Source organism: Acomys minous (assembly GCF_964271855.1).
Source record: "Acomys minous genome assembly, chromosome: 15".
NCBI classification, from domain to species: Eukaryota; Metazoa; Chordata; class Mammalia; order Rodentia; family Muridae; genus Acomys; species Acomys minous.
The window spans coordinates 74365447-74381789 of NC_140497.1; the positions used below are offsets into that span (position 1 = coordinate 74365447).

Sequence of the window (16343 nt, forward strand, 5' to 3'; positions counted from 1 at the left end):
AACTGGAGCACTAGAAACGTATTCATAAGCAATACTGATGCCATTTAGATAGTTGTACACTACCCAGGTTTAATCTATTAAGGAAAACTGTCCACCTATGACAAACTGCTTTGACAAAACCTCTTTTGTCAAAAGCAAAAAGAAAACATTGTGCTGAGAGGTTTGAGTGTTGTGAAACAGTCTGTCTTTGGCATCAACCCTTCAAGGAGAGGAAGAAACACAGCTGGAAAAACATACTCATGTCTACATCTGGATGTGGGTGTGATGCCAAGTGCTTTGCTTCAGGACCTTTCACTGATTAGAAGCTCCCCTGCACTATGGTCACCAGACACCCACACACCATCTCACGGGAACCACCCACAGAGCTTGTTAGTACAGACAATATAAGACTATAGCATCCTCATGTGTAGACTTTAATACTGCTCCAGGGAGTCTGATGTAAGGTATGTGGGCTGCTGTGAAAAGGACAGGGAGGGACAGGGAGGGGCAGGGAGGGCAGGGAGGGCAGGGAGGGCAGGGAGGGGAGGGAGGGGAGGGAGGGAAGGGTGCACTGCTGTCCTCTGGCTCATCCCAAAGAAGAATTTTAATGCCAATTAGACAACAGAACCATGTTAGTGCAACACTTTATTTTTGAGAAAAGAGCACAGCAATTCAGGAGAGAGGGTTGCCATACGGTTCTCTAAAGGAACTTTAAAGAGGGTCGGGTGAGGTAATTCTAGCATCGGAGGAGGCTGAGGGAGGAGGACCACTGTGAGTTTAAGGATAGCTTGGGCTACATATTAAGTATGGCACCAGTCTCAAATGATATAGTGAGAACTTGTCTCAAAATAACAACAACCACCTCCACACACTTTAGAGAGGAATTCTATTCTATGTAGGGATCTAGCACAAATAATAGAAATAATAGGGCCAGCCTGGTCTACATAGTGAGTTATAAGGTAGCCAGAGCTACATAGTGAGACCCTGTTTCAAAAGAAACACCAAAGAAGTGCTAGCAAAGAAGTACTTGGAGAAGTTTCATAAAAACACATCCCTTCTCTTTGCTCCGTTCCCATGGTGATATAAGGCTACTAAGCTATGCACATCCGCCGAGGACCCAGGAGGCTGAGGCAAAGGGATGGAGAGTTTGAAGCCAGCCTGGGCTACACAGCAAGACTATGTTTCAATGCAAACCAAACCAAGAGCAAAAACTACAAGTGCCTACCTGTCAGGCAAGGTCACTGTGAGCAATTCTGCTGTGACATCTGACTATTGAAACTAAACCCTCAAGATGAGAAAGGCACCTTTTGCCAGCTGCAGCGTTGATGATTCGCTCTCGTTCATGGAAAGGAACAGGGAGCTGAGGCATCGGGAAACACTGAGAGGGAGCCAAGATGCTCAGAGGGAGACGCTCAAGCCTGAAGGCTCGAGGCTCTCTCTCAAGATCCCACGTAAAGGTGGGAGGAAAGAACTGATGCCATCGAGTGTCCTCTCGGTGCCACGTGTGCGCCATGGCATGCATGCGCACCCACCACACCAATAATAACAAACTCTAATTTAAAAAAAAAGAAGAAGAAGAAAAGAAACACCGGGAAACTCATGATAAGAGTTTAAAAGCCGGGTGGTGGTGGCGCACGCCTTTAATTCCAGCACTCAGGAGGCAGAGGCAGGCGGATCGCTGTGAGTTCGAGGCCAGCCTTGTCTACAAAGTGAGTCCAGGACAGCCAAGGCTACACAGCGAAATCCTGTCTCGAAAAACAAAACAAAACAACAACAAAAAGAGTTTAAAACTAAATCTTTTGGGAATCTTAGCCAAAAGGGTGTGTTACCAAAACTAGTCATTTTTAAAATTTTTTGGCTTACGTGTGTTACATCACTTGACACACAGGGTATATCTATGTAGCCCAGGCTGGCCTTGATCTCACTGTCTTTCTGCTTCTGCCATCTGGGTGCTGGGATTGCAGGCATATGCCAAAACATTATTCTTGTCAGAATAACGGCTGGAATTGCACCATGTATTAGGTTGGTGACAAATTCTTTGTTTCATACCCCAGATCTGTCTGCAGTTCTTGACACCCGTAACCACAGCCTCCCCAGAAGGTCTTACCGTTCTTGCAGATGCTAACATTCAACACTCCTGAGCCCATGCAGTTTCCTTCAGGTATACAGAAGCCCGCATTTTCAGAGGTATTGGCTAGTATTTCTGCAGGCACCGAATACCGAAAAGCGGGCAGTCCTTCTACGGTCTCAAAGCCGCTGAACGTTAAGTATAATGACCTGATAGGAGGGGAGAACACCAAGTCAGTGTAGGAACGTGGCTTAGCCGGGTAAGTTGCTTGCCCAGCACCCGCGAAGGCCTGGGTTCAAATCCCAGCCCTGCATCGACAGGGTGCGGCAGCTCACATCGGTAATTGTAGCACTAGGGAGGTATAGGTGGGAGGAGGATGAGAAGTTCAAGGTCATCCTCAGCTGCATCAGCCTGAGACACCTGAGCCCCTGTCTCCAATAAAAGAAACAGAGAGAGAAAGAAAGAGGGGGGGGAGGGGAGGAAGTGAAGGTGGGGAGGGGAGAAGAGAGGAAGGGGGAGGGAAAGGGAAAGGGAAAGGGATGTGAGGTAGAATGGTTCAGTCACTTGCCCAGGGCCACACAGGGGCAAGTAGAGTGACAATCCAAACCAACAGAGCCACCTTCTGGAGTCTGTGCGGTGAAGCCATTACACACCGCCATCTCCAGCACCTGCACCAGCGCGTGTGAACCCTACGCATGGCGAGTGCGCATCTGCTCATAGCCCTCACGCCCTGTCTCGCAGCCCAAGAGCTTTGTTCGGAGTTGCTACCTGCAGAAGTCAGATGAGAAGACATAGAGGACTTCTTCATCCTTGCTTAGCAGTGGGTGAAAAGAATATCCATCTGTCCCGTTAATCATGTTGCAGGTGTCTGTGGTCCACCAGTCCAGTGACCTACAGTTGATCAATACAAGAAAGAAGAGATATGATCCAGCTGGATTTAAGGCTCTTGTGACTGGCCAGTACCTTTCCAGGTATAAGTTGGGCTGGCTACTGCATTAGTTTATCCAACACAGTCACAAAAGTGCTTGGAAATACAGAAGAGAAAAAAAAAAAAAAAAAAAAAGCAGGCTCGAAACCAAACCACTTTAGGTAAGATAACAGCAGCAACTTCCTGTTTCCTTCTTCTAAAAGAGTGCACCCTACACAGGTGTTTAGTGACTTAGGGGCCCCACAAGATGGTGCAGGGGATAAAAGACACACACACTGGCACTCTTGCCCCCGGGGGTCGCCCCCCCCCCGTTCCCATATTATATACATCATATACAAACACAGCGATGACAATAATAGTGATAGCAATACTGATGTACTAAAAGCGGGTAACCCAAGTAGGCATTTGTTGTCTTTAAATGAAAACCCCAATCGTTCTATTTTACCAATAAAGACTCAGGAGCCAGACGCTGGGGTGAAGACCTGTTGGCTCAGAGAGGCAGAGAAAGCACTCAGCTGACCTCCCTACTTAACTCATGTCCCAATGGAAAAAGGCCCAAAAGGTTCACTAGCTCAGCTGACAGCTCAGGGGGAAAAGGCCAAAAACAAAAACAAACAAAAACAAAAACAAAACCCAAGGCCAAAGGCTTGCTAGCTCAAAGCCCAAAAAGTCCAAAAAGCCAAAGGCCAAGGAGCTGAAGAGCTAAAAGCTACAGAGCCCTTTCTACTTGTACATGCTGTCTTAAATACCCCTCAACTCAAAGTCTTTTTTTTTTTTTTTTTTTTTTTTGGTTTTTCGAGACAGGGTTTCTCTGTGTAGCCTTGACTGCCCTGGACTCACCTTGTAGTCCAGGCTGGCCTCGAACTCACAGCGATCCGCCTGCCTCTGCCTCCCAAGTGCTGGGATTAAAGGCGTGCGCCATCAGGCCTGGCCTGTCTTTTCTACTCTTTAATCCCTGTCAGCTGGTTTCTTGCTCTGCCTCTTGACCTAGGGTTAACTTTATTAAATCCCGTGTACAGAAAGCTCTTGGATTAAAGTGTATGCCAAGGCACAACTGCACCAAACAAAAGACAGGTTTTCCCAGTTCACAATCTCAGGGACCACAATGGGATCAATGATCCTGCAACAGGCATTTATTAAAAGCCTTGCTCATAGCTAGGCCAGGCACAGGTGGACTTTGGATAGGTATATACCATTCTTTAAAATTCATGGAGGACTATTATCTACTCTCTGAATTAACTAACTACTCCCTTCCAAAAATAACAGACTTGCCCAAGACAAGAAATACTAATGTTGAGTTGCGGTCACACTGAAAGCAGAGTTGAGATAGCATGCTTCCATAGTGGCACATGCAGTGGACTAGACACCGATGGACCTGCTCGGACAGTGGCACATGTAGTGGACTAGACACTGATGGACCTCCTCGGACAGTGGCACATGCAGTGGACTAGACACTGATGGACCTCCTCGGACAGTGGCACATGCAGTGGACTAGACACTGATGGACCTCCTCGGACAGTGGCACATGCAGTGGACAGACACTGATGGACCTCCTCGGACAGTGGCACATGCAGTGGACTAGACACTGATGGACCTCCTCGGACAGTGGCACATGCAGTGGACTAGACACTGATGGACCTCCTCGGACAGTGGCACATGCAGTGGACTAGACCCTGATGGACCTGCTTGGACAGTGGCACATGCAGTGGACTAGACCCTGATGGACCCTCCACATCCTCATGTTGAAATTCTGCATCTGCCAGGTGAGAGGTCATAAGAGGGGAGCCCTGACAGACGATTAGTGACCCTAGAAGAGACTCTAGGGACTGGTTCAGCCCTTCCAAGAAGACAGCCCTTGTCAGGAGCCACATCCCTCCCAAGATTGGAACTGCTGGGGTGTTGGTCTTGGACCAATTGACACACAGAACTGTGAAGAATACATTTCTGCTTTTTATAAGTCATGAGGTCTAATGATAATTTGTCATAACAGAACAGACAGTATAAATGCAAAAGAAAGAAGAAAGCAGAGAATAAATAGAAATCCACCCAATTTCAGGTCCAGATGGTACTCTAAGTTCCTGCACCTATGGTGTTTACCAAGTGGAAACAGGAAACAAGGGCTGATAAGACCTGATGGGAAAACATCCAAAACACAAATGAGCATCTTCCCAGACAAAAAGATGGTGAGCAGAGCTAAAATGATACAAATCTGCATGCAGGAAGCATGGGGGAAGAACCAGAGTTCAGATTCTAAGTTAATGAGGCTGAAGAGTGTTCCACCAGGGGCTGGAATCAGGGTCCAAGGAGGAGAGATTCCCGGCTCATCAAGAGGCCAAAGAAAGCAGCTTCTGCCTGCTACGTGGGCTTTGGTGTTGTCGAAAGCTGGTGGCTGGGGAGTAGGAAGACGCAGAGAGAGCTTCACAGTGGAACCTGACCTATGCTGGTTCCTAGGCTGCTTGTTATATTGGGAGACAGACAGACAGAGAGACAGACAGATAGACAGACAAAACCCGAGCACACATGCCAGACTAGCTTCCCAACTAAAACAATTGTACAAAAAAGTTTTTCATTGAAACTTACAGTCAAAGACAGAAAACAAAGTCATCAAAGAAGTGAATTCACTTTAGAGGAAACTAAAATAATAGAACAGGCTAATTCTACAAAAAGTGTGCTCAGCATCACAGTGAAACAGTAACATTTGTAAAAACAAGAAAGGCTGGGGCTGGAGAGATGGCTCAGAGGTTACAAACACTTGCTGCTCTTATAGAGGATCTGGGTTAGGGCCCCAACATCCACATGATGGCTCACAACCCTCTGTACCTCCAATTCCAAAGGGATCTAAAGCCCTGTGGCCTCATGGGCATCAGAAACACATGTAGCGCACAGGCACACATGCAAACAAGACAGTCATATGTATAAAACAAAGCAAATAAACCATTTTCTACATAAAAAATAATGGAGCCTGATAACGCTCCCTTGGCTGACATGCATGAGGCTCTGAGTTTAATCTCCAATACCATTAAAAACAAAACAAAACAAACAAAAGCCCCCTTGGAGGTAGGCAGTGGTAGTATTAAAAGGAGGAAAAAGATGAAACAAAATTAAGAAGATTAAACAATAGAAAACTTGGACACAAAAATGTTTTGGAAAGAAAATCAACAGGGATATAAAACTCTAGACTGCATAGCTGAAGAGAAAACTCATGAATTAAAGATGGTTCTAGGGGAATTTACACAAATGCAAGCTCAGAAAGTGAGGAATTAATCAAGTCACAGTCACTAGACCGAGAGGCTCTGCTAAGTGTTTAGAAGAATTTGGGGGTAGGAAGTGGGGAAATGAGACTGAGGCAGACAAGCATATGGGGTAGCTTAGCAACCCGGACTCTACTTAGCCTGGCTACATGCATGCTTTTCTCCATGCAATGCACCAAGCAACCTGGCAACTGAGGGCCCTGCCGGCTTCAGGCTGCACTTAAGCAATGGAAGTAAGTTACTCCCTTAGAATCCATTAGTAACAACTTGTATCCATTCCGATGCATCCTGGACCATGGGCGGTGGGCTGAGCTGGCCCTCTAAGTGAATGTTTAGGAGAATCCCTTCTTTAATGTCTTATGCCTATGTACAGTTGGGCTTGCATATGATTACAATTAGCTACATTATGGGATGGGACATGATAGAACAAAAGATTGGTCACCTGTTGGACACTAAAAAATACAAAGTCCCAAATAATAAGCTGGGCTCGTGAGTGGCGTCATGTGGCCTGCTGGGTTTCTCAGCATCACTTCCTTCTTATCTGTATTACAGTTTTGCCTTAAATAAAGTAAGTCTCCTTGCTTGTTTGCAAATCTCTGTGTGTTTATCTCAAACCTTTGAATAAGATACCATGAACCCAGAATCACTTGGCCTAAGCCCCAACCACCTGAGCAGGCCTCAGGCCAATGCCAATGAAGTGAATAGAAAATTGCTGAAGTTTTCCCCAGATCTCACAAAGACTGGAAGCCTTAGGTTAGAAGTGTGCCGCAGGGCCAAATGGAACTGTGACATAAATCCAAATACTAAAGGTCAGTGGAGAGCTACTCTGGTGGCTCACAGCCACAATCCATGTCTGTGCACAGGGCAGCGCGAACAAGACCTCCAGGCCAGGTAGGAATACAAAGTGAGAGCTCAACTCATCCCAAAAGAAAATGAAGGCGCTGTGGAGATACCTCACCTCAGTGGTAAAGGCCTTAACACACACAAGGCTTGAGTTTAAAGACCAGTACTTCCAGAAAAAAAGCAAAAACAAAAACCAAAAAAACCCCACAAAAACAAAAACAAACAAAAAACCAAACCAAAACAAAAAAACAACAACAACATGGTAGCACATTTTTTTGTAATTCTAGCACTCAGGAGGCAGAGGGAGGTGGATCTCTACAGTCTACATATAGAGCTCCAGGCCAGCTAGGGCTACCCAGTAAGACTATGTATCAAAAATAAAATCAAATCAAAGAGGATGTTAAGAAACAGGACAGGTAAAAGTATTTGGTAGAAAAAGTAAAAAAAAAAAAAAATGAAAAAAATTAATTATAAAAATCAAGTATAGAAAAGAATATAAAAATAAGCTCAAACATGTTAATATAAAAGACTAAGGCTAGAAAAAGAAGTATTTGGATATAAAACAAAAAATAGGTAATAAAAGTTTTTAATTGAAATATAATACTGAATGCAAATGAATTTCACTTTAGAAAAAAAAATAACATGAGCAGCCCACACCCACAAAGTAAAAAGGGAGGTGGTCTCCGCCCTCCCACTGAGCACTGGTTTGAAAGCGTTTGAGCAGCAGCTGTCACACATTACTCCACAATTACCAAGGAAAACCAGAGAGGCGACTCCGTGGCTTCGAACTCACATCTGGCCAGGGTAAGCACACAAATCACTAATGCCTAATTCCCGAGGTATTTTTACCCTCATCTTGATTTGTAAAGTAACAATTTTTTTTTAAAGAATATTTACACTTTTATACAGAAGACAAAAGCTAAGTTCTCTTCAGTTGCTGGGGTCAAATTCAGAGCTTTGCTTATGGTAGGTGGGTGTTCTACCAGCAAGCAACACCCCTCAGTGTTAAACTGGGGGGCGGGGAGCATATTCTGTTTAAATAAAAATAGAAAAAAGTTACACTAGGAAATCTTGTCAGACTTACGTTTTTCCTCTCCACTCTACAATTTTTGAAAAGTTAAGGTAATTGTCCTCGCCGGTTAGAAAAACGTAATCTCCATCATTAGTTCCATTTTTCTGAAAATAAGTAAGCATCATAATTTTTAAAAGATAAGGTATAAGCATTAAAATAAAAAAAATACTTTTGAAATACTATGATACTCAAATTGAGCTGTGATAGCTTGAGACAGGGAATTCTAGCGAACATGTGTTTCAGGCTGGCCTCTCAGGATGAGGCAATGTTGGTGAAAGTCGCCTTTCAGGACCCATTCTCTCACAGAAGCAGCATTTAAAACTTGTTTGTAACTCTGTCTGGAAAACCTCTATGTTTTGTAAAGCCTTAAGGCTTGCCCTCCGCCCGAGAGGAAATGAGATGCTTTCGGCATCATGCATTGAGAGTGAGACACTGGACAACCTCGGGCCAGCCTCAGGATGCATCCTAGCTGGTGTGCCCTCCACCGCCCCGCCCCTGCCCCTCCCCACCCCCCGCGCCCACGCGCTGTCCCCCCCCCCCCACACCTGAAGAGAGGGTCTAGGGCAAACACCTACCCCATAGAACAGGCCAAAGATAGGAGAGACGTCGGGTTTGATAACGTGGATGAGGGACAAGATCTCATCTTTGTAGCCCCAGAGCAGTTCGTGCACCGTGTGAGTCACAAACAGTTTCTGCTGATAGGCTTTCAGCATGGCCTTAACTATCTCCCTGAGGAAGGGCTGCTGGGTGAGCTCCACGACGGTCTGCAGAGCAGAGGCAGGTTAGCCAGTGTCCGCCACCCCCACGCTCCCCCCACCCCCCAAAAAAAAGCCAATCCCGCCCACCTGGCTCTCTTTCTGCCCCTCAGCAGAAGGGGCCAGAAACTGTGAAGTGAATGTGTGAAACAAAACAGATAATCCAAGCAGTGACCTCGCTCTCTGTGTGAAGTGAGAGTTCAGCTGCTGCCCTTTCTCATATTTCTCTCTCTCTCTCTCTCTCTCTCTCTCTCTCTCTCTCTCTCTCTCTCTCTCTCTCTCTCTCTCTCTCTCTCTGTGTGTGTGTGTGTGTGTGTGTGTGTAGACTTCATGGCCTTGCACACGATAGACAAACACTCTACCACTGATCAGTACGCTAAAACCCCAGGCTCCCATTTTGTAAATTTTGAGACAGGGTCTCACTGAGTTGCCCAGGCTAACCTTGAACTCACTATGGAGCCCAGTCTGGGCTTTTTGACCCTCCAAGTTCTGCCTCAGGAAGTAGCTGGGATCCCAGGCCTGGACCACCAGGTCAGGCTCATAGTGCATCTTCCTGTACATGTGAATTTTCCCTTTAGCGGGCTGTGAATGGTGATCATCGCAGAGATCCTGTGAACACGTAGGGGCCTTTGGCCACAACGTGGCTCCAGTGGCTCCACTACCCCTGGGGCAGCCTGGCAGTTGAACCTTTAAAACTATTTTCAGCAGCAGCCGGGCATGGTGGCGCACGCCTTTAATCCCAGCACTCGGGAGGCAGAGGCAGGCGGATCCATGTGAGTTCGAGGCCAGCCTGGTCTACAAAGTGAGTCCAGGACAGCCAAGGCTACACAGAGAAACCCTGTCTCGAAAAACAAAACAAAACAAAAAAACCAAAACAAAACAAAAAAACAAACCTATTTTCAGCAGCAGGGCAAAGCAAGAGTCAGGATCTGTACTCTTTAAGGCGTGGGTCCTCCATCAGTGGTGTAAGTAATAAAGTTTCCTGGGGGGTGGGGGGAGGGAGAGCCTAGAAATGTGGCTCGCAGGGTAAAGCAGCTCCCCCACCCCCATGCAGGAAGCCCTGAGTGATCCCTAGCAACCACATTAAAAAACAAACAAAGCTTGTAGGCTAGCCTGGGCTACAAGAGATTCAGTTTTAAGATGGCATAGGTATAACACGGGTGTTATAAGGTGGGGTCGTCGTCATAATCTGAGACCAAGAAACACAGTGGGCTCTATCAAAGGTCTAGTGCCTGTTGTCTGAAAGGGGAGGGAAGTGTCAATCATGTGTCTTAAAAAGTTTAAACCCAGGACAAAAAAAAAAAAAAAAGTCTAAGAAGGGCTATGCAAATTCTACTAGGTTTCTAAGACAACCTAAGGGACAAATATGTTTTAAATTTCTAGGCACCAAAAAATGCTTATTAATTGCATAAAGGTTAATCCTGAACACAAAGGGAAAATTCCAGAGACCTACCTTCAAATGACCTTTGCAATGACCTGGTTTCACAGACCTCAGAAAAAAGTCTTTATCAGTACACTTAGCAAACGTATACATATGTGAAAGGCTGGCCAGGCTCTGCTGCAGGAGCATGCCTGTAACTCAAGCACCAGGCAGATGAGAAGAATCAAAGCTGCAGGCTGGAGGCTATGAGGGGTGCCCTCCCCCCCACACAAACAAACCAAAGTCTTCATGCTTGTCCTTATTTGGTGTTTGTGTTTTGATGGTGCCGGGGTTAAATTCATGGACTCATGCTAAGCAAAATGAGCTCCCCTCTCTCTGTAATATCTATATTTTATCATAAAATCATAACTCCTAAGTTGCACAGAATTGTATCAGGCTTGCTGTTTTCCTTCCATGAACACATGATAAGGAATCTAAAAGGCCTACTTACCAACAGAGGAATATTGACTGTCCTAATCAAGTCAACATTAGGGTCTCCAACAGACTGGTTTCGATCAAAAATATATGCCTTATTGCTGACAGCAGATATGGTGGTTCCATTTTCCCCAAACTGAATGTTTCCCTTGTTCCTGAGTTCCCTAAATAAACAAACAGGGGGGAAATTATTTGAAAACAGACCAGTTTAACAAACAAAGCCGTTCCCCCTGCTCAGTAGTAAAGGTACAACTTTTCAATACAACATCTCTAAGAAAGTGATTATTTACATAGGCTACCCAGCCCTGAAACACTACAGATTAATGCCAGGATGTCAAAAGGGGATGAGACCTAGGAAAAGCTTCTCAAAAATCTATCGTTGCCACTTTCCCCCCCTCCCATAATCAGGGAGATATAACAGGCAAGCAGCGAGCTCTCTCCTCAGTTACAAATTGGTCCTGAAATGTTTTCAGTTCAGCTTACAGGCTCAGTTTGTATTCTGGTGCCTTTGATTCCAACTTTAATTCAGTTGTAAATTTTGTTTTAAAAACTGAGGCCACAGTTAGGTATGTTGGCATATGTCAGCAATCCGAGTACTCCAGAGGCGGAGGCAGGGGGAATCACGACAAGTTTGAGGCCAGCCTGCTCTACATAGTAGTAAGACTGTCTCAAGAGCTGAAAGAAAGAAAGAAAGAAAGAAAGAAAGAAAGAAAGAAAGAAAGAAAGAAAGAAAATTGAGGCCCGAGGGACTGAGGATCTAGTTGCTGTTGGGGGCAGAGGGAAGAGACAGAGACAGAAATAGAAAAATGGGTTGGGGTCAACATAATAAGTTGGGCCTCGCTCCTGGTTCTGTGCATAATTCAGTTTAGTTCAAGCCAATTCCCCAAAATGAGATATTAAGAAATCACTTAGAGCTCGGCATGGTGGTGCACACCCTTAATCCCAGCCCTTGGGAGGCAGAGGCAGGTGAATTGCTGTTAGTTCCAGGGTGGCCTGGTCCACAAAGAGAGTTCCAGGGCTCTGTGACACAGAAGAAACCCTGTTTTGAGAAAAAAGAAAAAAAAAGAAAAGAAAAGAAAAAAAGAAATCTCTTGAAAGAGCTTAGTGTATTGACAATTATTTCTATGTAGCTAGTTGAGAAGGTTTTTCAACACAAAGAAATTATAAGTAACTGAGGTGATGAATATGCTATTTATTCGGGACTAATCATTAAACATTTGCACCCTGTAAATTACTGCCAATTAAAAAACCACATCTTTGGGCTGGGCATGGTGGCACACGCCTTTAATACCAGCACTCAGGAGGCAGAGGTAGGCGGATCCCTGTGAGTTCTTTGAGGCCAGCCTGGTCTACAAAGTGAGGCTAGGACAAAACAAAACAAAAACCAACCAAAACAAAACAAAACACATCTTTCAAAGTGCTTAGCCTGGGTGGATATGCTCGCTCATGCTAGTGATCCAGCACTTGGGAGGCTGAGTGAGGTAGAAAACAGGCAGCTGGAGGCCAGCCTAGACTACATAGTGAGCTCCAGGCTACAGTATGAGACTTTGTCTACAAATGGGGGGCGGGGGTGGGGGGGGCAAGGATTAGTATTTGGGCCTAGAGTGAATGTGAGAAAGAAGGCATGGAGTGCAAGACATATCAGAGCACTCAGTAATTAAGATAAAACATTTTAATGAGGTTTGTTTTTTTTTTCTCTAAATTTAGTGGGGCATTTTGGGTTGTTTTGCTTGAGATAGGATTTTACTCTCTGGCCCACTTTGGCCTTCAACTGGGGACAGCCCTTCTGTGTCAGCTTCTCAGGTGCTAAGATTAGAGACATGTACCATGACTCTAGGTAGAAAGTCTTTATAGTTACATACGTGGTTAACAAAATGGTGTCTAAGAGGATATAATCACTTACAGCTTAGAAGGCTCAGGGCAGCTGGGCCTTGACCACTTACTTCCCCCACAGACCCCTTCTGACCACAGCAATTCTTGGAGATGTTTTTCACCAGCTGCCCACCTGTGTGGCGTTTGCTAATTGTACTTGCTTTAGCCACTCAGTAATAAAGCCCTGGGTGAGGTGTTTAGACTGTGAAGGAGTCACCACACAGCCTCTGGTAAGACGGCAAGCAAGCTGATAGAAGCTTAAATATTTTGTCTTAACTCCTCTCAAATTCTTTCTAGTTTGGATTTGTTTTTGTTTTTTTGTAAACAGGGTTCTGGCTGGCCTAGAATCCACTATAGAGACCAGGCTGTCCTCAAACTTGCAGTGACTCCCCTGCCTCTGCCTTCTGAGAACTTGGATTACAGCTCTGCATTGCCCACCCCTAACCCTTAGCCCTCCCCACACAATCCCCCCCACACAGTGCCTGATACTTTCTAGAGTTAAAATAAGAATAGGGAGGAAAAATTAACAAAGGCAAGTATAACAAACAGGCACAGAGAAGGTCTTTGACTGGTCTACAGCACTAAGCATTGAGCCATACAGAGTAGTCACGAAGATCTGACCCTTGTACAGTTCACCCTCTGGGCCAGGCCTCCTAAAAGGTGATTAACAGTGTCAGTGGGGCGTAACCAATGAATGCATGTAACACAGGCCAGATTTCAATAATTATGAGAAAGAAAACAACCCGTCTTCTGGGCAGAAGATGTAAGGCAGAGATGGCTGTGTTCAAAAACGTTTACAGTCTGAAGTCCAGATGTTTGCCGTGACTTTTGCTCTTCTTGGATATCCAGTCCTCTCTCTTCTGCTAGAAGCCTGATTTCTTTTCCTCTCTGTCCTGGACCACTGCTCAGGGTGCTGAGGGCATCAGTATAGCAGCTCCTCTCAGTTGCCTCAACACACATCTGCTTGAGGTCTGGTGTCTTCCTAGGCGGACTCATGAGATCTGAGGAAGCACATATTCCTATGACTTAGATCTTTAGCTTATTTTTTTAGATTTGTTTGGTTTTGTGTCTTGAGATAGGGGCTGCCCCCTACATAGGCCTTTACAGAGTGCCGTACCTGAGGAGGGGGTGTGACTGTAAAATGTGGCCTTTCATTCTGCTGAGGGAGAGAGGACGTGGGAAGGAAGCCTTCCTCTCAAAACAGCAGGGTCAACGAAAGAAACCAAAAGTTTTGCCCTGGAAATACTCAGACTGACACAGGAAAGGGGCTTTTGATGACAATACCAACAAAGCTGGTTAGCAATGCCCATGCATGTCCATATATACAAATGCATGCATGATCAACAGCAATCAAGTGAAACAGTGAAGCTGCCAGAAAACAGGAGACTGGCAGCAAGAAACGATCAAATCACTGTCAAACATCTTAGAGAGGCCTGAAGACCCCTCTAGAAACACAGACAACAGCGTAAAGCAGAAACAAAAGCAATCCAGGGCCTAGACAATGAATCAAGGAACTGTTATTTCCAACTGCCCTGTTCTTCTGCAGACAATAATAATCTCAGACTATAGTTTAATGTTGGCTAAACACTGCAGTGGAATTTTGGGTTTCTTTGAAAACTCAGTTATGTTATGTAAATATGTTTTCGTTTTAATGCCAGGTGTGGGCTATGTGGCTGCTTCCCTTTGTCCACAGCTGTTAACTGTGATTGTCTAGTGCTCTGGCAGAGGTATGATCTGTGCCAGCTGCAGATAGTTTAATTCTGGGGGCCCTGAGAGGGAGTAAACGCCAGGACCCGGAGAGGGGGTGGCGGCTGCTCTTCCTGCTGCCGCTGCTGGACTGCTGGACATTCTGACTACGAAGATTGGACTTGCCCCAAGGAACTACATCCCTAACCAGCAGGAAGTAGCCAAAGAGACCTACACCCCCTTTCACCACTAACCTTCCTTCTCTCTTACCTTGTATTGGGGTGTTGGATGGTATTAGAGCATGGATAAGGGTTGGAAGGGAGAAAGAGATGTAAGATACTCCAATAAAATAAAATATATTAAAAATAAAGATGCCTACAAAACACCATGGTGGATCTAGTCATGGAAGAGGGGGAGGAGGAAGAAAGGGAGGAAGGAAATAAGAGTGGCCCAGGAATGGCAGCCACATCTGTAGTCCCTGCTCTGGGGAGGCTGAGGCAGGAGGATTTCTGGTTTGAAGACAGCCTGGGCTATATGGTGAGACTTGAATCAGAAAGAAAGGAATGGGACGGAGGGAGGGAGTTGGATGAAAGCCCTGGTGTTGTGGGTCTTACATATAATCTCAGCACTGGGGAGGCTGAGGCAGGAGGATTACTTGAACCTAAAAATCCAGAAGGTTCAGACCAGCCCAAGCCACACAGTTACATATACATTCCAAAGCCCTGTTAAAAACAACATCAAAAACAAAACAAAGAAGGAGAAAAGGAAAGAAAGAAGGCCGGCATGGTGGCTTCCGCCTGTAAGATTGCTGTTAAGTTTGAGGTCAGCCTAGAATACACAGTGAATTCCAGGTCAGCCTGGGCTGCAGAGTGTGACACTGTCTCTAAAGCAAACATAAGAAGAAAAAGTTTGCGTTATAGCCCAGGAGCTGCTGAATCACACAGGCAGGAAGAACATAGGAAATACGGAAGAACAATTCTAATTCACTGGATAAATCAACACGTGTGCATCCGGCTCCTTTGAGATGTCCTAAATACTAGTCTGCATTGCTGATAGGTTTGGGATGGGGACACACCTCATTGCTGTAAGAGCTCTGTCCCAACGTGCCTGAGGCAACTGGGCCCTAACACGTAACACCAAAAGGGAAGCAAGCAAGCAATACCCTTACATTTTAATCATTTGGTTTATCTCAAATGGGTTTAGTCATTTGGGCTCACCCATCCAGTTCTTTATCCCAAATCATGGTGATTCTATCACAGCAGTGGCTGATATCAGGGACCGAGTTCACTGGACGGAAGTGGAGGGTGAAATCTGACTCCGGTTTTGTGTTCAGTCCTATCTATACCAATACTTTTGGCTGTGGCTCTAAAAAGCCACTTGTGGTTTCTTTGACTTTATCTTTTCTTTTAAGACAAGGCCTTAGTATGTTGCGTCGGGGAGCCTGAGACTCACTCTGTAAGCCAGCTGAGCTGCTGTTAAACCTTCAACCATCCCTTTGCCTCTGCCTCTCTAGTGGGAACTACAGTATGAGCCCCCATGCCGGCGCCTCCTCGTGGCTTCTGTTTTTGTTTCTTCATGTGTGAAGTGGCCACGGCAATGTGCCTATCCCACAGAGGTGCTGTGAGAGTTAAACCACGGAGAGGGAAAGCCCAGCTGAAGCACTGTAAAAGTAACTTTTATTGTCCTGTTTTAATTGTTGTCTGGGAGGCTCACTGCCTCCTTCTGCTAACCTAGGCCTAGTCCTGGAAGCGTCGAGCCTCTGTACAGTCTAGCCTAGGCCTGGACTGTTTTTCAGCCTCTGAGACTTACTGCTTAATAAGCTCACCCTTACTTGTTCTTTCTGAGCTCTGGGCTGGCTGCTTCAACTCAGCTGTTCTGGCTCAAACTCCTCTCCTCAGTTGATTTACTAAATCCGGCTTCTCTCTTGGCCCAGAATTGCTCTGCTTGGCCTCACAGTAACTCAGCAATCTGCTCTAATCTTCTGGCTTCTTCTCATTTTCTGGCTCATTCCATCATCACCTGGGTTCTCTCTCT

The 16343-nt window shown here is 45.6% G+C and overlaps 1 protein-coding gene across 1 annotated transcript in view; it reads right to left on the reverse strand.

Annotated features, from left to right (window-relative positions):
* Positions 1–16343, reverse strand: part of SCARB2 (scavenger receptor class B member 2) — a 56546-nt gene that overhangs the window by 12201 nt on the left and 28002 nt on the right. Inside the window, exons 3-7 of the mRNA XM_084760174.1 lie at positions 10768–10915; positions 8717–8905; positions 8154–8245; positions 2816–2938; positions 2087–2256 (exon numbers count right to left, since the gene is read on the reverse strand). Of these exons, the coding sequence (XP_084616300.1) occupies positions 2087–2256; positions 2816–2938; positions 8154–8245; positions 8717–8905; positions 10768–10915 (722 nt within the window). The remainder of the gene's footprint in view (positions 1–2086; positions 2257–2815; positions 2939–8153; positions 8246–8716; positions 8906–10767; positions 10916–16343) is intronic.